General features: G+C 42.5%; 1 protein-coding gene across 1 annotated transcript in view; it reads right to left on the bottom strand.

The window, feature by feature from the left end:
• Nucleotides 1-21027, bottom strand: part of LOC115105129 (phenylalanine--tRNA ligase, mitochondrial) — a 126063-nt gene that overhangs the window by 49850 nt on the left and 55186 nt on the right. The window contains exon 6 of the mRNA XM_029626771.2: nucleotides 5000-5160. Within this exon, the coding sequence (XP_029482631.1) occupies nucleotides 5000-5160 (161 nt within the window). The remainder of the gene's footprint in view (nucleotides 1-4999; nucleotides 5161-21027) is intronic.

Here is a 21027-nt window from a genome sequence, read left to right as displayed (position 1 = left end):
CAGCTTGAATCTGTGTAGCAGTTGATTCGAGGTGCGTTCTCCACCATTCACGCGGTCCCTTGCTGCAATCTTCCATCAGGTTCTCAGGGAGGTTGGCTACAGTGCAATAGGTCTTAAACTTCTTGATAACATTACGTACGGTGGAAACAGGAACACCAAGGTCTCTGGAGATGGACTTGTAGCCTGGAGATTGTCCAGGCTCGGCTACAATCTTGCGTCTGACTTCAGATGGTTCTCTGGTTAGTTTTCTTTTCTCCATACTCATTGCGGTACGCACCGTCACACAAAACAGGAGAATGAGTCGTTTTCTTTATTAAATTAGTGATTTTTATATTGCAGACGCCAAGATCAATTCCCAAGTATTTGGGCAGTTTCTCCCATTCTACTCTGCAGATCCTCTCAAGCTCTGTCAGGTTGGATGGGGAGCATTGCTTTGCACAGCTATTTTCAGGTCTCTCCAGAGATGTATTTGGTATTTTATTAGGATCCTCATTAGCTGTTGCAAAAGCAGCAGCGACTCTTCCTGGGGTCCACACAAAACATAAAACAGAATGACATAATACAGAACATCATTAGACAAGAATAGAACTACATACATTTTTAAAAAGGCACACGTAGCCTACATATCAATACATACACACAAACTATCCAGGTCAAATAGGGGAGAGGCGTTGTGCTGCGAGGTGTTGCTAAGTGAAATCTGTTTTTTGAAACCAGGTTTGCTGTTTATTTGAGCAATATGAGATGGAAAGGAGTTCCATGAAATATGGGCTCTATATAATACTGTACGTTTTCTTGAACATGTTCTGACTTTGGGGACTATGACAAGCCCTAGTGGCATGTCTGGTGGGATAAGTATGTGTCAGAGCTGTGTGTAAGTTGACTATGCAAACAATTTGGGATTTTCAACCCATTAAAATTCTTGTAAAAAGAAGAAGTGATGCAGTCAGTCTCTCCTCAACTCTTAGCAAAGAGAAACTGGCATGTATAGTATTTATATCAGCCCTCCGACTACAATTAAGAGCAAAACGTGCCGCTCTGTTCTGGGCCAGCGGCTGTTCTAGGCCAGTCGCTCTGGCTGGGCCACTAAAGGATATTCAGAGACTTGTCCCGAAGCCACTCCTGCATTGTCTTGGCTGTGTGCTTAGTGTCATTGTCCTGTTGGAAGATGAACCTTCTCCCCAGGTCCTGAGCGCTCTGGAGCAGGTTATCATCAAGGATCTCTCTGTACTTTGCGCCGTTCATCTTCGCCTCCATCCTGACTAGTCTCCCAGTCCCTGCCGCTGAAAAGCCCCACAGCATGATGTGGTAGCATGATGCAGCATGATGCTGCCACCACCATGCTTCACCGTAGGGATGGTGCCAGGTTTCTTCCAGACGTGATGCTCGGCATTCAGGCCAAAGAGTTGAATCTTGTTTCTCATGCATGGCCTGAGAGTCTTAATGAGGTTGGGAGATTGGGAACTTAAATGGACGAGCTAAAGCCAACTTCATAAAATTCCTAGGTGACTAGTAGTATTAGCGAGAAAAAAATAAAACTATATTTTTTATTTTAACAGGACAAATCTGAGGGGGCATGTGCCCCTATGCCCCCTATGAGCATGACGCCTCTGCTTATGAGCATGGCTCTTTATGGAACCTTAAAAAAGGTTCTATATAGCACCAAAAAGGTATCCGCTATGGATACAAGCCGAAGAACCCTTATTTGGCACTAAAACATTTTTAACATTTTTTTTGTGTGTGTAGGTGTTGGACAAACCTACCGAGGTCAATGAAATAAAGATGTAAAAATAAAAACATACGAGAAATAAAACACGCGTACATTCACGTGTTTTTATTTCTTGTGTGTTTTTATTTATCTGACCTAGTATTGAATACATGCTTTAAGATCCTATTCAGGATTTTATTACCAGTGATATTGAACACTGCATTATACAAAACAGTTTGTAAATCAGCATTTCACTGTGCTTTTTACATCTATTGTATCCTGTGCACGCATCAAGTCAACTTTGATTTGATGTGAAAGTCTCATCATGTACCAGTCCAATTAATGATGTGCAATTATCTGCACAGTAAGCACATTCTAATAGGCCCCAATTCTGACCCCCCAAAAATCTATCAATCCCGGCTAGCTAAAAAGCCATTAAGCTATCTCAGTTTCTAGCCAAATCCTCCAACAACAACGGCTCCCATTAAGTCATTACAGCTGGGCAGCAATAATGACTCGGAGGATCAAAATTATTGATTCAGTCCTCCTTTCTCTGTCTCACTCAGGATGTTTGAAGGAGTACTCGTTAATTTGAGAAAAAAATACAAAAAACCCCAGCCATTTGGTTTGCTATAAAGCGCAGGGATGGAGCTGTAGAAATGAAACCACTTTTACATTTGTAGATTTAACGATATTTTGAGGCTAAACATTGTATGTTAACAACATAATTTAGAAGCAATAGCGTAAAACAATTTTTGGGGGGTTATTTGATGGGGATAGTACAGTTGAAGTCGGAACTCAGTTTTTCACAATTCCTGACATTTAATCCTAGTAAAAATGATCTGTCTTAGGTCAGTTAGGATCACCACTTTACATTAAGAATGTGAAATAATAGTAGAGAGAATGACTCATTTCAGCTTTATGTCTTTCATCACATTCCCAGTGGGTCAGAAGTTTACATGCACTCAATTTGCATTTGGTAGCATTGCCTTTAAATTGATTAACTTGGGTCAAACGTTTCGGGTAGAATTCCACAAGCTTCCCACAATAAGTTGGGTGAATTTTGGCCCATTCCTCCTGATAGAACTGGTGTAACTGAGTCAGGTTTGTGGGCCTCCTTGCTCGCACACGATTTTTCAGTTCTGCCCACAAATTTTCTATAGGATTGAGGTCAGGGCTTTGTGATGGCCACGCCAATACCTTGACTTTGTTGTCCTTAAGCAATTTTGCCACAACTTCGGAGGTATGCTTGGGTCATTGTCCATTTGGAAGACCCATTTGCGACCAAGCTTTAACTGATGTCTTGAGCTGTTGCTTCAACATATCTACATAATTGTCCTTCCTCATAATGCCATCTATTTTGTGAAGTGCACCAGTCCTTCCTGCAGCAAAGCACCCCCACAACATGATGCTGCCACCCCCGTGCTTCACAGTTGGGATGGTGTTCTTCAGCTCGCAAGCCTCCCCCCTTTTTCCTCCAAACATAATTATGGTCATTATGGCCAAACAGTTGTATTGTTGTTTCATCAGACCAGAGGACATTTCTCCAAAAAGTACAATCTATGTCCCCATGTGCAGTTGCAAACCATAGTCTGGCTGTTTCATGGCGCTTTCGGAGCAGTGGCTTCTTCCTTGCTGAGCGGCCTTTCAGGTTAAGTTGATATAGGACTCGTTTTACTGTGGATATAGATACTTTTGTACCCGTTTCCTCCAGCATCTTCACAAGGTCCTTAGCTGTTTTTCTGGGATTGATTTGCACTTTTTGCACCAAAGTACGTTCATCTCTAGGAGACAGAACACGTCTCCTTCCTCAGCAGAATGACGGCTGCGTGGTCCTATGGTGTATATACTTGCGTACTATTGTTTGGACAGATCAACGTGGTACCTTCAGGTGTTTGGAAATTGATCCCAAGGATGAACCAGACTTGTGGAGGTCTACAATTTCTTTTCTGAGGTCTTGGCTGATTTCAATTGATTTTCCCATGACGTCAAGCAAAGAGGCACTGAGTTTGAAGGTAGGACTTGAAATACATCCACAGGTACACCACCAATTGACTCAAATAATGACAAATAGCCTATCAGAAGCTTCTAAAGCCATGACATAATTTTCTGGAATTTTCCAAGCTGTTTAAAAGACAGTCAACTTAGTGTATGTAAACTTCCGACCCCCTGGAATTGTGATACAGTGAATTATAAGTGAAATAACCTGTCTGTAAACAATTGTTGGAAAAATGACTTGTGTCATGCACAAAGTAGATGTCCTAACCGACTTGCCAAAACTATAGTTTGTTAACAATAAATGTGTAGAGTGGTTGAAAAACGAGTTTTAAATGACAACCTAAGTGTATGTAAACTTCTGACTTCAACTGTAGTTAAGCCAAGCACATGATGCCTTGAGCTGAGATTCGGGATACGTTTTAAGAAGCTTTTACGTGCAGTTGCCACACCCTGTGGCAAAAACAAATGTTCTGAAAAGACTTAAAAGGGACTAGTAAGTTTGTTTGTTATTGTTTTTGGTCCAGGAGCTAAAATGGAAAACAAATCCTGCACACTATGCTTGCAAAGTATCGCTTATTTATGCTGACGTTTGCTAATGTTTCATTTGATACCTTCTTCATTAAAACAATGGCTGCTGATATGGTCCGGGAGCATCATAATGGCTTTTGGTTGAAACCAAAGCCATGTATTACGAGAGTTCGGCCAGGTTTTAGAACGGCCACCACGTTAGAAGCCCATTTATTCTAGAAATGTTATTGATGTAACGTTGGTGTCAACAAATTGCATGGATGCTTTCCCTGAACATCTTCAAAGGTTTTGAAAAATATCAGAAATGAACAGCACAATGCAGAAGCATCAACTATCACCGAGCAACCACTATGGGGGAGAAAGTGGCGCTCTCGGAACATTCAGACAGAACCCCCATTGGCCTAACTCTCAATATACGACTCTTTATCTATCTTTGCCATTGATCTCTTGGGCAGCACCATTTAGTGTAGTCAATTGAAAGTAGTACATTTATTTTTCTTCTACTTCTATGAGTTTATTGGCAGTTCATAAACAAACTGAAAAGATGCATGGAATGTGTAGTCTGAACAAGCCAAGGTTGGTGAACTACTGCCATCTGCAGTGCTGGAAAGTTTGCTCAGGAGTATAAATCATTGTCTGTTCCTCTCTGAAGTCTCCCCCTGTTGCCTACCTTAAAATGGGCTTTGAAACCTCAACAGCCAAACTCTGCATTAAAAGTGAATAATAGTGGTTGAAAAATATAATAAATATAACCTAGAGCTTTACTTGGAAGGTGACTGGGTCGTTGATGCTGGGCAGGCAAAACTGCTTCAGGAAGCGGTCGTCCTGGCTCCAGAAGAGGCGGATGTCAGGGATCCCGTACAGCACCATGGCCAGGCGTTCCAGGCCCAGTCCAAATGCCCAGCCCATCTTGTTACTCACTCCCGCTGGAAAAAGGACACAATAGGAGATTAGAGCAGCTGTTCCCAGAACTTTTTGTAGTGGGGGAGGTTTGGTTATTCAACCACTAATTGGCCGACATGGGTTCATTTACTTGAATTCCATTTTTTTTGGTGAGTCCAATGCACTGTTTCTCTAGAGAGAAATTAAATAATTAATGAGAAAAATCTGACAAATCAAGTCAAGAACTATGTGGGACGCTGAGCTGAAGGGTAGTTTTCAGTAAGCCAATATTCAACCTAGTTCAGCGCAGAAATTTGTTAATTAACCACAATGACTATAATCCATTGCACCATTTTTCCCCAGCTCATAGACAGGAAGAGGCGTGCACCCGAAGGGCGCAGCGGTCTAAGGAACTGCATCGCAGTGCTAGAGGCGTCACTACAGACCTGGTTTCGATCCCAGACTGTGTCACAACCGGCCATGATCGGGAGTCCCACAGGGAGGCGCACAATTGGCCCAGCGTGGTCCGGGTTAGGGGAGGGTTTGGCCGGAGGGGCTTTACTTGGCTCATCGCGCTTTAGCGGCTCCTTGTGGTGGGCCGGGCACCAGCAGACTGGCCTCAGTTGTCAGTTGAACGGTGTTACCTCCGACACATTGGTGCGGCTGGCTTCCGGGTTAAGCGGGCAGTTAAAAAGTAAGAAAGAATGTAAGAGGCGAAGCAAGAGGTTTCACTCTAGACAAAAACTGTAGAAAATTAGCACAATGCGCTTCTATGGACTTATTTTGGACCTAAGCTTGAAGCCTTCCTTTCCGCCTTTGGGCCATTGACTCCCATTGTTAGGGCGAAGACATGAGCATCTTGTCATTATATACAGATCGCTTGACAAATACACTTTTACGCCTGCTACACTAGGTGAGATACACACAGACTGCATGAGAGAGGAATGTACACAACACAATGATGAGAGGGAGAGACAGTTCGTGAAAGTATACCTTAACAACTCTGAACAACTAGTAAAATAATTTTGTCAAACAGCTCTGCAGCATACTGAGAAACGCTAGCTAAAAATGATGACTAAAGACTGTACAGCAACGTTTCCCAAACTTGATCCTTGGGATGCCAAGGGGTGCACGTTTTGGTGTTTGCCCTAACACCACACAGCTGATTCAAATTATCACAGATTGAAGATTAGTGGATTATTTGAACAGCTGTGTAGTGCAAGGGCGAAAAGCAACACGTGCACCCCCTGCGGTCCCGAGGACAGAGTTTGGGATACCCTGCAGTACAGTATGGGGAACACAAAATGTTAGATGGCCTGGCCGGTTGACTGATACTGCCTGAGCAGAGATGAGATGATTACTTCAAGGAGTTAAAAATAATAAACTAATCAAATAAAAACTAAATAATATACACAACTGAAATATTTCATTTTTTTCTATTGATGTCTACTAAATGTGGACCTGATAGAGACATATGGAATATTTTAAATGTTTTGGCAATTTACATTTAAAAGCTCTAAAAGCATTGCAACGTAATTATTTCATAATCCATTTCATGTTTGAAAATAATTTGCGAAACAGAACTGACCTCAAACAGCACTAATCGCTCAGCACTCTCAGTGATCCAACAATTATACGACACAGACATAACGAGGCACAAAGTATCAATATCTGAAGTGTTTCGAGCTAATAATCTAGAGAAAATGAGTTCAACTCCAGCCTACACATTCGTATTGCAGACCAAACTATTCAAGGGCTTAATTAATAGTTCTTGATGAGACCCCAGGACATGACTTGAGAAGCCCTGAAGGAACTGGAATAGCAACCAGGTGTTTCCAGGTACAATTCTGGACAGGAAACTGTATCATCTAGTGCATCACCTTAATGGAATGTCAATAAATCAATAACAAGTTGTTTTGATGTCGACTGTTCTCGGACAACCCCGGGATGAAAAGTCAATGCATTGGACTGCTTTAAGATGCGTCCTGTCAACCCATCCACTGGAGGACAAATATCTTTAGTTTTTCTTTACAGCTTTTCTGCTACATATACATACACACACACACATATACATTTTACATACATGGTACTTTCATATAAAGCAGTCACATAACAATAATACCAAACGCAAGCTCTTTAATCCCGCTCCTCAGCCACTCTCAGCCCGTGTCCCACCTTTCACCATAGACCACCCTCGTTTGGCTTCCATGTGCCATATATTTTTCAAAGAACGTGCTGCGACGTTGTATATATTTTTCTTGCCTTTTTAAAAATCGTATAGTATCCACAGATTGTGAGCTGAAAAGGTGAAAGCCTTTCCGAGGAGTATTATTATATTATTTATTGACTGACTATGGCTTTCCAAATCACCCAGATGCATCCTGTATTGATGAACTCGCTACAAGGCTAACTGAACATGCTTCCATACTTTTTTTTCGGGCTGAGGCTCTGTAAATCTTACAAACCAAACAAATCTGTAAATCTTACAAACCAATTAACATCACAGGCCAACTTAAGTAGCGAACCAACTGTTTTCCAAAATAATAAAATCAGCAAAGACTAGATAACGTTTTGTGTATTTACTCATCTTATATATTTACAGTAGAGAAACATCCTTTATAAAAATACAATGGTGCCCTGGGTGAGGATAAACCATTACAGCATTCAGATATGCATAAAAAAAACTACATGTGGTTGCAACACGACCACAGACCCTTCGCCTCAATCACGTTTGGTAGAGCTAACATTCTGTGATTCTCAAACAGAGAATCTGAACTCGTCCAATAGGAATGCTCATATTGTGTATCGTCCTTCATCTAAATATCTCGGCAACCAGTTAGGCTAAATGACCGCAATAGGTTTATTGACCTGCAATCACATTTCCACAATCGTGTCAATGGTAGAGGGCAGCAGCTGTCTTGTGAGTGACAGGGGAAGACTCTAGTTCAGCAGTGAAATCTGTCGCAGGACAGGGCAGGATAGGGGTGTTAACTTTACTCTGGTTGTAATAATTATTTGCTTGGTGACCCTCGTGACCCGTAGATAGATGAAGGGGGTGCAAACGGCAAAGCTCCTCGTTTCTAGTCCGATCTCGTACTTTTCCCTCGACTGCGGCGGGATTCTGCTTTATATGGTAATGAGCGAGGGGGAGCATGGCGGGTCAACGCTGACTGAGGAACACACGACTAAATCGTAACTTCATAAGGAGGAATCAAAATCAGCCTCTCTCCCTTCCTCCCTCATATACAAAGTGAAGGCATTTACATGTCATGAGAATCACAGTCATGGTTAAAAAAAAAAATATATATTTTTGTCTCTTTGTGACTGATTTCTACCTCAATCTCGTAACTATTCCCGTTCGCACACAGTACATATGTAGTCGTGTATTGCTGCAGTGCAATGTACAGGTGTTTAAAAATAATCATTGTGCTCACTGATCCGGGAGTGATAAAAGAGGGGCATACAAAAATCCTGACAGCCGCTTGTGTGTGTGGCAGAGTTGAGCTGGCAGTCTTTGGCAGAGAGCGCTAACGCTGCCACGGTTACCAAGGATGTCCACAAAAGGATGACACGATGACATAGAGCACTCAGCTATGACCTCAGCTGAAATACAGGGGGAACAGGGCTGGAGGGGAGTGGGGTTTGTCTTACGAGGCCCAGCCCCCCCCTCACACGCCGTACCACAGTCTGCTGTGACACCATCCCCTTTCTCTTAGCCAGTCACAGCGGGTGAGAGGGGTTGTGTTTGTGGTGACGAGACTGTGGTGTCTGACAGTACACCCACCTTCTGGTGACATCAGTAGCTTGCTGTGGCATCACCGCCTCCTCTCCTTTCATCCAGTAACTTCTCCATCCTTTAAAAAAATTACAAAAATCTGTGCCACATCGTCCCCCCCCCCCCCAAAAAACATCACGCCTCTCCAATCTCTCGTCCGCTGTTCTCTCCAATTCTCGTCCCTCGCTCACATTGCTTTACCTCCTCTCCTTTCCTTCCCTGCTGTTCTGCCTCTACATACATGTTTTTCTTTCTCCAGTTCCATTCCCTCCATCACTTCTTTTGTCTCTCTTCATTCATTTTCAAACGTTTCGTCTCTCACTGAAGCCCAATTTACCCACAACCTCTTCTTCTTCCTAAATCCCACTGGCGGTCACGCAACCCATGTTAGTGGGAACAATGGGTAAAACTTTACTTAAAAGTTTCTTGTTAAGTAACGATATTAACATTACAACGTTAATATAATGATGTTACATAGTGTTTGGAAACTAGATTATAATTGCATAATGGAGGTGAGTGGTTTCTGTAATTACCCAAGTTGAATATTAGGGACTGTCCCTTAACAGCGACAACTACCACCTCCAATTCAATGCATTTCCAAACCTACAGTATCTGGGTTACTTTGACAAGACAGTACAGAGACCAAGTGAAAATGTATTCACTTAATAAATAATTGGCTTAGATAACATCATTGATCAACAAACCTGATTTACAGGGACAAACAGATCATATTAAACAGTGTTGTTGGAGCAAGACACATGCTGGTCACGCATAATACCATGACTCACCTACCAGGATATTACACATCTATTTAAGAGAGACCTATCTCAAGAAAGCACTGATTAAGGAAAGGGAATGCCTTCAACTGAAATGTGTCTTCCGCATTTAACCCAACCCCTCTGAATTGGAGTGTAGCTGTCAGATAAAAAAAACAAGCATGTTCAGGAGTTACCTGTGGCAGTTATGGCATGACCATCCTCAACTCTACCCATAGGACAGTAGGAGATATGGGAAGTGTGTATGTGGGTCGAGCAGTCAATTTTCTCACACACACACACAAACTTACCCCCCTACTGGGTGCGTTTATCCTTGTTTTCTATTCCTCTGGAGAGAAGCAGCACCATCTTTCCCACCATGGATCCATATGTGCATGGCAGCAGAAATGTCAGTTATGGATTAATGCCCCATGTTTCGCCATGTGACATTTTACCTGCAGATTTCAAGGGAGAAGTCGGATTGGGTGATCTAATTGCACTCTTCTAAATTCTGCCCGATAGTGGTAATTACATCTTTCATAATCTCGACTCATTAATGACTCACTGCTGGCTTGGAAAACAGTTAATTTAATACAAATTACCATACAAAGTACGAAACACAACACAGCATGATCAAGAAAGACATACTGGGCCTCCTGAGTGTCGCAGTGGTCTAAGGCACTGCATCACAGTGCTAGCTGTGCCACTAGAGATCCTGGTTCGAGTCCAGGCTCTGTCGCAGCCGGCCGGGAGACCCATGGGGCGGCGCACAATTGGCCCAGCGATGTCCGGGTTAGGGGAGGGTTTGGCCTGCAGGGATTTTCTTGTCCCATCGCGCACTAGCGACTCCTGTGGCAGGCCGGGCGCAGCGCACGCTGACACGGCCGCCAGGTGTATCCTCCAACACATTAGTGCGGCTGGCTTCTGGTTTAAGCGGGCATTGTGTCAAGAAGCAGTGCGGCTTGGCTGGGTTGTGTTTCAGAGGACGCACGGCTCTCGACCTTCGCCTTTCCCGAGTCCGTACAGGAGTCACTGCCTCTCACTCACGCAGCGATGGGACAAGACTGTAACTACCAATTTGATACCACGAAATTGGGGAGTAAAAAGTGGCAAAAAAAAGAAAAAAAAAGTAAGACATACCACCACAAGAACGTAGTAGACATGGATACATTTACAATGGCGTGCTGATTTTATTATGTTAAAGCTGCAATATGTAACTTTTTGGACGACCCGACCAAATTCGCATAGAAATTCACAGCGGTTTAGATGTATAGCGGGGTGCGTAATTGGCGGCAGAGAAGACAGGCGCAGGAGAGCAGAACTGGGTGATAACCGGAGATTTATTAAGAAAAACAAGATAAATAGGCACAAAAATAACCCGTCGTGCACTCAAGTGGAACGTGCACAAGCACTACAATAAACAATCCCACACAAAGACATGGGGGGAACAGAGGGTTAAACACACAACAAGTAATTGCGGGAATTGAAACCAGGTGTGAGGAAAAACAAGACAATACACATGGAAAATGAAAAGTGGATTGATGATGGCTAGAGGACCTGCGACGCCGACCGCCGCCCGAACAAGGTGAGGACCCGACTTCGGGCCAAGCTTGTAGTACTCAAAATGGCCCCACATAGCTTCCAGAAAACGGTCACTTTCAAACTAGGGATTTCGTGGTTGAGGTAAGATATTTATTCTGCAGGTATGAACAACACATTGACAAACCAGCCCAAAAAAGGAGATTTAAAAAAATACTTACGCAGTTGCCACAATTCCAGGAAGTCTCTTGTAAGGAAAATACCACTCAAAAAATATATATTTTGGTATTAGTTTCATTAGTCCTCTGTTGATACAGTCCCACAATCTTTAGCATGGGCTCCTGAGTGGCGCAGTGCTGTAAGGCACTGCATCTCAGTGCTAGAGGCGTCACTACAGACTCAATTCCAAGCTGTATCACAACCGGCCCTGACTGGGAGTCCCATAGGGCTGCACACAAGAGTACAGGCATCGGTGTAATGCACATTCCTTCAACGATAAATGCAAATCCGACCATCACCCCTGGTGAGACAAAACCGCGACTTGTCAGTGAAGAGCACTTTTTGCCAGTCCTGTCAGGTCCAGCGACGGTGGGTTTGTGCCCATAGGCGACGTTGTTTGCGGTGATGTCTGGTGAGGACCTGCCTTACAACAGGCTTACAAGCCCTCTGTCCAGCCTCTCTTAGCCTATTGCGGACAGTCTGAACACTGATGGAGGGATTGTGCATTCCTAGTGTAACTCGGGCAGTTGATGTTGCCATATTGTACCTGTCCCGCAGGTGTGATGTTCAGATCTACCGATCCCGTGCAGGTGTTGTTACACGTGGTCTGCCACTGCGAGGATGATCAGCTGTCCGTCCCATCTCCCTGTAGCGCTGTCTTAGGTGTCTCACAGTATGGACATTGCAATTTATTGCCCTGGCCATGGCTGTAGTCCTCATGCCTTCTTGCAGCATGCCTAAGGCACGTTCACGCAGATGAGCAGGGACCCTGGGCATCTTTCTTTTGGTGCTTTTCAGTAGAAAGGCCTCTTTAGTGTTTTAAGGTTTCATAACTGTGACCTTAATTGCCTACCGTCTGTTAGTTGTTAGTGGCTTAACGACCGTTCCACTGGTGCATGTTCGTTAATTGTTTATGGTTCATTGAACAAGCATGGGAAAAAGTGTTTAAAACCTTTACAATGAAGATCTGTGAAGTTATTTGGATTTTTATTAATTATCTTTGAAAGACTGTCCTGAAAATGGACGTTTCTTTTTTGGCTGAGTTCAGAGGACTTTGACTCCAAAGTTTCCTTTAGACAATGAAAGAGAATATTCAATATTCATTATTCATGATGGGGAAAACGACAAGGCTTAACCTCCTTTAAACTCCGAATCAAAGACTAAGCTGTGTCTAGTTCCAGTTTAGGAAACTTCCTCTCTTCACTCCCCTGCCATTGGAATCAAATTATTTTCAAATGCCTTTCCACGCTCCACATCTGTCATGCCCTGACCTTAGTATTCTTTGTTTTCTTTATTATTTTGGTTAGGTTAGGGTGTGACATGGGTGATGTATGTGTTTTTGTTCCTGTCTAGGTGTTATGTATGTCTATGGGTGTTCACTAGTCTAGGTGTTATGTATGTCTATGGTTGCCTAGATTGGTTCTCAATTAGAGGCAGCTGTTTATCGTTGTCTCTGATTGGGAACCATATTTAGGCAGCCATATTCCTTGGGTATTTCGTGGGTTATTGTCTATTTTTTTCTTCCAGTCATCCAAATGAAAAAGCAAAACAGCAAAACAAGAAGATTTGTCACAGGTCAAGACATCACTGACCACATTCGAGCCTTTGCAAATATGGTGGTGCAACTCCTATTTATTACTATCCACCCAAATGACAAATGCCCATATTCTTTCCATACTTTGTAACTCTATGGACAGACTGCAATCCACCTTTCGGTATGTTAAAATACCCACTTTCACTAGCCGCTAACTTCCGCATTTACGAACGATCCCTTCATTCACTCAGTGAAATTAGCGTGTCGGGTTATTAATTAAGCCATTACGTCTCAATTAGCTTAACATGGCTGATCAGGGATGACTGTTAGGTCCCCCCAGGCTGCAGCTGCCAGGGGACGCAGGGCCCATGCTCTCACAGTGACATGTTCATCAACACTCCCTCACTACTTCCATATCAGGAAGTCAATTCACAAACAGATTCGTATGGAGCAACAACAACAACAACAATTCCTCTATGAACATAACACAGCTATTAACTCAGTCTGTCTGGTCTGTTTGACATGTCATTATTTTGTCATCTTTGTATAATTGAGGTTGTAGAGTGCATCTACTCAGGATATTGATCCAGTATGTGGATTCTGGATAGCGCAGAGAAAAATGTTTTTGTCAGGTTCCCTTACTTGTATGCAGAAGTGAGAAAAGGGTGATATCAGTATTTTCTAATCAGCACACTATTTACAACTGGGAAACTAGGCAAGCCCGGCTCATTATTCAACACAAAGCTACAGTTAAGGATGTGCGAGGAAAAAGCGCAGTCGCTGAACACACAGAGAACAGAAATATTGATGAGGGTTAAAACTCCCTTTCCGTTGGGGTGCTGTGAGAGGTAGCCACGTCATATCCACACCCTCACCTTACAAAGGTTCAATGCAGCAGATTTTTATCTCAATATCAAATCAATTCTGGGTAACAATTAATTACCGTACTGAGATTGTTTAAACAAAATGAAACAAAAATAGGTTCTTAGCAAAGAGCAATTTCTATGCAAGAATTTTGCTAGGACTTTTTGGGAGTAGGGAGGGTGAAAACTGTAAACTAGCTGTTTTTTGGAACTCTTTCATATTGGTCTATAAACGAATTAACTCACAACAGGCTGAAATGTCAGGCGGTCTATTCAAACGTCTCTCACACTAAAAAGGGCATTATCCTAATTTTCACCATTTCACAGCATTACTCCAACCACACTGCCTGCCCTTCCAGGACACCTACAGCACCTGGTGTCACAAGAAGGTCCAGAAAATCATCAAGGACCTTAGCCACCCGAGCCACTGCCTGTTCACCCTGATACCATCTAGGAGGTGGAGACAGTACTGGTGCATCAAAACTGGGACCGAGAGATAGAAGCCACTAGCCAGCTATCACCTGGTACTCTACCCTGCACCTTAGAGACAGCTGCCCTACGTACATCATCATTGAACACTGGTCACTTTAATAATGTTTACATTTGGTTTTACCCACTTCATATGTATATACTGTATTTTAGTCATGGCTCATTCTATATAACTACTGCTGTACACACCTTTTCTATTCACACTTACTTATTTTGGGGTATGTGTGTATTGTTAGGTATTACTGCAAAAATGTGTACGTGTCCAGTAACTTTTGATTCGATTTCATTCCTAGTGTGGACATATATATAAAACACATAAAAATCACATTTTTGACTGCACCGGGTCTTTAAGTCATGTAGTCAGCCTGGAATGCAACCGTTGGCTTGTAAGTGCAAACAGCTGACCCTCATGAACTCATTAAGGGTGTGGCTAGCAGCTCAATCAGCCACCATTCCATTATCAGCTGCTATTTCCCTCACTCAGAGGAGAGGACTGGAGGCAGTGAGCAGGTAGCTGACACAAAAGGCTCTGCACGAGAAACCTAGCCTAGCTTGGTCTGTGGCAGCACCTCCCCAGATGCTGCCACAACGTCTAGACCCCGAATCTTGCATTTTGTCTTGTATTCGCTTTGGTGTAAAAAAAAAAGAAGCTGTTTCCTCTGCAATCAGTATGTATTATGATACCTACTTGAACTGAACCCCTGCCCCCTAGATGTGGCATAATATCTAGCACTGGCTTAAGAGTATCCGTAAATCACTTTGATGGAGATGAAGAATCTTAGGATGCAACTTGCCAAACATTGTGAATTAATATACAATTTAAATTCAGGAAGTCTAATACGAGAATGTAAAAATCCCCATTACTTCAATGGGTCTTTAAAATGTGACCCAATGCTGATATTAAATGATTATTTATGCATTCAATAACATTTCCTTTTGGAGTTTATCCCCAGTGGAACAATTGAATAACCCCTTAACCGAACCCTCTCTCTAGCTAGAAGAACACTTGTGATAGTCATCCTGTAAAGTTGTTGTGAGATTATCTTGCCCCGTCCAATCCTCTCCTCCGTGTCACAATATCGATCCCCTTTATCTTTACTCACTGATCCCTCACAAACAAATCACTCTACATGTTTATGTTTACCTTCTTCTCGGTCTCCCAGAGAGAGAGAGAGAGAGAGAGAGAGAGAAAGAGACAGAGAGAGGGTAATTAACAGATTGTTAATTCAATTAGGTTATTTCATTCAACATCTTGGTTTTGTTGATTTATAAATCTGAAGCTCGGGGTCAACTTGTTTCTGCACATTTGCATGCGACTTAAATTAATATCAACCATAAACAAGTCTTGATTGATCATAACAAACACTGCTCCTCTGTTTCGTATTATGACCAAAAAATATCATTGTTTTAATTGATGTTGAGATGTCTTAATAAAGAGCTGCCCAACCCTGTTCCTGGAGAGTTACCCTCCGGAAGGTTTTTGCTCCAACCCCAGTAGTAACTAACCTGACTCAGTTTATCAATCCTAACCTGACTCAGTTTATCAATCAGATAATTATTAGAACAGGTGCACCTAGATTAGGGTTGGAGAGAAAACCTTCAGGATGGTATCACTCCAGGAACAGGGTTGGCCAGGCCTGTCTTTATACCTTGAGATTGAAGTTGAAATCATTTTAGAATAAAGCTGAAACTTCAAGAATAAAGTCACTCACAACAGGCTTGGCCAGCGGCTAATTTTACAATAGAATTTTAATCTAACGTATCTCCTAAATGAGACAAACGGTTTACCTCTGAAATACAATTGGATAAAGATGGGAGAGATTGACATCATCATCATCATTATAATGTATGTGGAACAACAACTACATGGGACACAGTGATTGACTTTCACTTTGATTGCAATCCTGATTGATTTCCTTTCGGGCTGCAGTGGTGGTGCTTGGAGCGGTGGGTTGTAAAACCACCAACATTACAACCACTGCTACATAGACAAATAATGAATGGTAGTAATGAATAATGACCAATAGTACTGATCTGAATACTTCCTGCCCCATTCTGATCACCACAACACCAACACGTTTAAAAAGTGGTTTAACAAGGTTGAGGGACATATATTTCCGGAATAGTCTGAGATGAGCCAGTGGAAAGGGGGGCTAGTGTGTAAATAAACAATCTAAAGTTCCTTACTCTCCTTGACTTTATACTATCATCTGTGCTGCTGCTGATGTGAAAGAACTGAAAAGGATATAAAATACAGTCAGTCTCTACATCAATTGTGTTTGAGCTTTTGGTGGGACAGGATTGGAGGGCAAGAGGGGACTTGTTATTAGGGCTCCTATGTGAATAACTCTACATATATGAAATATTTACTCCACAAATGCCCTTTCAAAGCTACCTTACGGGCCAAATTTTCCTCTGGGCGCAAAGTAACACATGGCTTGGTGAATATTGTTTTAGCTTGATGGGATTTGATAACCAGCTCAGCCTCAATATATTTAGCACGATTCAAATACTACCCAGCTGGCCCAATTTGGCACATGAAGTCTTGACTACGTAATTTCCTGGTTGTGTACAGGTTTTTATGGTTGTGAAGACAATTTCTTTTGGACCATTTTGTGGTTGTGACAACAGGGAAATAAGTCATTTTGGAAGTTTTTCAGGTTGCTAAAAATATTAGAACATTAAACAGCCCATATACAACCTCACCATGATGTCAGAAAACATGTCATATTGGCGGCATTGTAATCAGTTTGGCCCGCTGGGCACAGTTCATCGCTGTATCATTGAATTCTCACTCTATATCATCTCTCTCTCTTTGCCCTCACCTGGGCTTCCGGCAAAATGTCTAAGGCCATGTCGCTTCCAGTCCCATATCCCCCCTCATTAACGGAAGCCTGGACAAAGGAACAAGCTGCGACGGGCCCGTAGCCGAAGTGAGTAAGGGAAAAGTGTAGTTGCTGTGGTGTCGTCACTCCTCCGTTCCTCCTCCTCCTTGTATTTGTTCGCCACCCGTGTTATAATTTGCATCCTTGTCTCTCACACTCCCACGTGGCTTCCCCGCCCACCGCATCGTGGGGAAAACAAATTAGCATTCATAAACCGATCAATTAATAATGCCATGACAACCACAACACCAGCGTTTTGGCGGACAACAGGCATGCGAGGCCCCCGCACATCTCTTACTCCAGCTTGGTAAAACCACAATGCACAACTGCTGTGTACTCGTTAATATAATTGCTGCACTCATGGATGCATTTGCATGTCTTCATTATGTTGCGTTCCTATCTCTTAGCAAACAAACAGTGTTAGTGAAACACACTAACACAGTTTCACTTAGACACACACACACACACACACACACACACACACACACACACACACACACACACACACACACAGACACATCTCCTTCACAGTTCGAAGCAGGCTATATGTCTGAATGACTGTCAGATGATACGACACGTTACCATGCAGCAGCACACTGTGCCTTATCAGTGTCTTCTCTTTCTATAGATTCTACCCCTCCCTCCCCCAACTCTCCACATAACAAGCAGTCTTTCACTGGCTCACCAGTTTCAAAACACAAGTATTTGTTTGCTGAGCAGAGCCTCGTGACTGACACAATTTTTTACAAACAACTTTCTACAAGCCGAGAGCTTGTCTCCTTTCCCAGAGTGCTTTGTTCCCTGTCTGTCGATTCCCTCTGGGATGGACAAGGTCCCATGCTCGTGAGGGGTGCCAGACGCCATCGTTCCTTCAAATGAGCCTCACATCACAAATCTTACTCCATTGAATGCCGAGTCAGCGAAACACACACACACACACACACACACACACACACACACACACACACACACTCTCTCTTAAAAAACCCTCTCTCTCACACACACACAGACAAAGCAGACAGACAATTTAATGAATGCGTCGTTAACTAACAACAAGGGCAAACTGTGGCAACACGATTTGAAACTGAAAAATAAAATCAGCGTTTATCAATGGAATTGCTCAGGTACCAGTTTTACTTGGTTCCAAAACGTTCTCTCCCGGTTCGTGCCTATATCCCTGGCAACCACGCTTGGTCTTCTCAGTCAAAAGGGCTAAACAAATGGATGACCCATTCGCGACCAATCTTCCTGACTGATGCCTTGAGATGTTGCTTCAATACAACATAATTGTGCTATTTTGTGAAGTGCACCTGGCCTCCTGCAGCAAAGCACCCCCACAACATGATGCTGCCACACCTGTGCTTCACGGTTGGGATGGTGTTCTTTGGCTTGCAAGCCTCCCCTTTTTCCTCCAAACATAACGATGGTCATTATGGCCAAACAGTTGTATTTTTGTTTCATCAGACCAGAGGACATTTCTCCAAAAAGTACGATCTTTGTCCCCATGTGCAGTTGCAAACCGTAGTCTGGCTTTTTTATGGCGGTTTTGGAGCAGTGGCTTCTTCCTTGCTGAGCGACCTTTCAGGTTATGTCGATATAGGACTCGTTTTACTGTGGATATAGATACTTTTGGACCCGTTTCGTTTCCTCCAGCATCGTCACAAGGTCCTTTGCTGTGGTTCTGGGATTGATTTGCACTTTTTGCACCAAAGTACGTTCATCTCTAGGAGACGGAACTCGCCTCCTTCCTGAGCGGTATGACAGCTACATGGTCCCATGGTGTTTATACTAGTGTATTGTTGTTTGTACAGATGAACGTGGTACCTTCAGGCGTTTGGAAATTGCTCCAAAGGATGAACCAGACTTGTGGAGGTCTACAAATTTTTTTCTGAGTTCTTGGCTGATTTCTTTTTACTTTCCTATGATGTCAAGCAGAGGCACTGAGTTTGAAGGTAGGACTTGAAGTACACCTCCAATTGACTCAAATAGCTTATCAGAACCTAAAGCCATGACATCATTTTCTGGAATTTTCCAAGCTTTTAAAGGCACAGTCAACTTAGTGTATGTAAACTTCTGACCCACTGGAATTGTGATACAGTGAATTATAAGTGAAATAATCTGTCTGTAAACAACTGTTAGAAAAATAATTTGTGTCATGCACAAAGTAGACATCCTAACAGATTTGCCAAACTTTTAGTTTGTTAATTTAAAAGAAATTTGAGGAGTGGTTGAAAAACGAGTTTTAATGACTCCAACCTAAGTGTATGTAAACGTACGACTTATCTGTATATCCCAAAATATTATGCCAGTTGAATCATGATTTCGATTGGCTGAGAAACGCTGCCCGCCCGTCTGTCTCGTCCCGACACGTTCATTACATTACTATGGGACAGCAGGAGATCAAATTTGAATATTGAAACAATGTTGGAAATTTCGGAGAGACAGACAGCAAGGTTTATACACATCTCCGCTGTTGAAAACTGAATGTTAGTCTAAAATAAAGGAGATAATGTCTTAATGCTTTTTATAGTGACGATGAAGTTCATAAATTGCTTGGCTGGGCTGATGAGGCAATGGATTGCACAGTCAGATGGAACTGAGTAAATAGGCATTTGAATGTCATAGATTTAGCCAGCGTCAACTTGCGGAATAAACACTGGCAGGAATGCGGTTTTAACCCATCAGCATTCAGGTTATACCCACCCATTGTATAATACTCAATAGAAGTCTGCGGCGCTGCTCCGTGACAGAACAGCGCTAACTTCAAACGTCAACTGACAAGCTAACTAGTGGCTGCAGGTTAACTTCTTGCTCCTACCCTCTACTTTTTTGAACATTTTGTTAAAAATCGCGCAACATTTCAGCGCCCTGCTACTCATGCCATGAATATAGTACGTTCATATGGTTAGAATGTGTGGATAGGAAACACTCGGACGTTTTTAAAACTGGTTAAATCACGACTGGCTATAACATAACGTGCGTTACATCGGAAAGCGCAGGAAAACCTGATCACAGAAAATGGAAATAAATATCCTTGCGCCACTTCCAGCAATTGTTCACAGTGAGCTGAATTAGATAAGACCGAGCATTCAACTCCCACAGCATCCCCATGTTGTCTAGAGTCTTGTGAATTGAATCATCTTTGATTCTTGGTTGAACCGAAACAGAGGAACCACTTACCTCCAGTCTCCGCCCAGATCATTTTGAAGAGCTCTCTCGTGAAATTTTTTCCAAGACGACAGCTAATGATTTTTACATCGCCTCCTGATGATTTTTATCGCTTATTAACGTTTACTAATACCTAAAGTAGCATTACAAACGTATTTCGAAGTGTTTTGTGAAAGTTTATCGTCTACTTTTTGAATTTAAAAAAAGGACGTTACGTTGTGAAATCGCTGTTTTTTTCGTTTATCACACAGTCTACATATAACGATATCTTGGCTTTATATGGCCCGATTTAATTGAAATAAAGACCCAATAGTGTTTATGGGACATCTAGTAGTGCCAACAAAGAAGATGGTGAAAGGTAATGACTGTTTTCTATTTTATTGTGCGGTTTGTGTAACGCCGAAATGCTAATTATTTTGTTTACGTCCCCTGCTGTGCTTTTGTGTTGTAGTGTATTGGTGCATGCTATCAGATAATAGCTTCTCATGCTGTCGCCGAAAAGCATTTTAAAAATCTGACTTGTTGCCTGGATTCACAACGAGTGTAGCTTTAATTTGATACCCTGCATGTGTATTTTAATGAACTTTTGAGTTTTAACTAATACTATTAGCATTTAGCGTAGCACATTTGCATTTCCAGAGCTCTAGTTGGGACGCAAGCGTCCCGAGTAGAGGGAAGAGGTTA

The sequence above is a fragment of the Oncorhynchus nerka genome, linkage group LG22 (assembly GCF_034236695.1).
Source record: "Oncorhynchus nerka isolate Pitt River linkage group LG22, Oner_Uvic_2.0, whole genome shotgun sequence".
Lineage (NCBI taxonomy): Eukaryota > Metazoa > Chordata > Actinopteri > Salmoniformes > Salmonidae > Oncorhynchus > Oncorhynchus nerka.
Note: the sequence above shows the minus strand (reverse complement) of the source record. Positions and strands in the feature narration are given on the sequence as shown.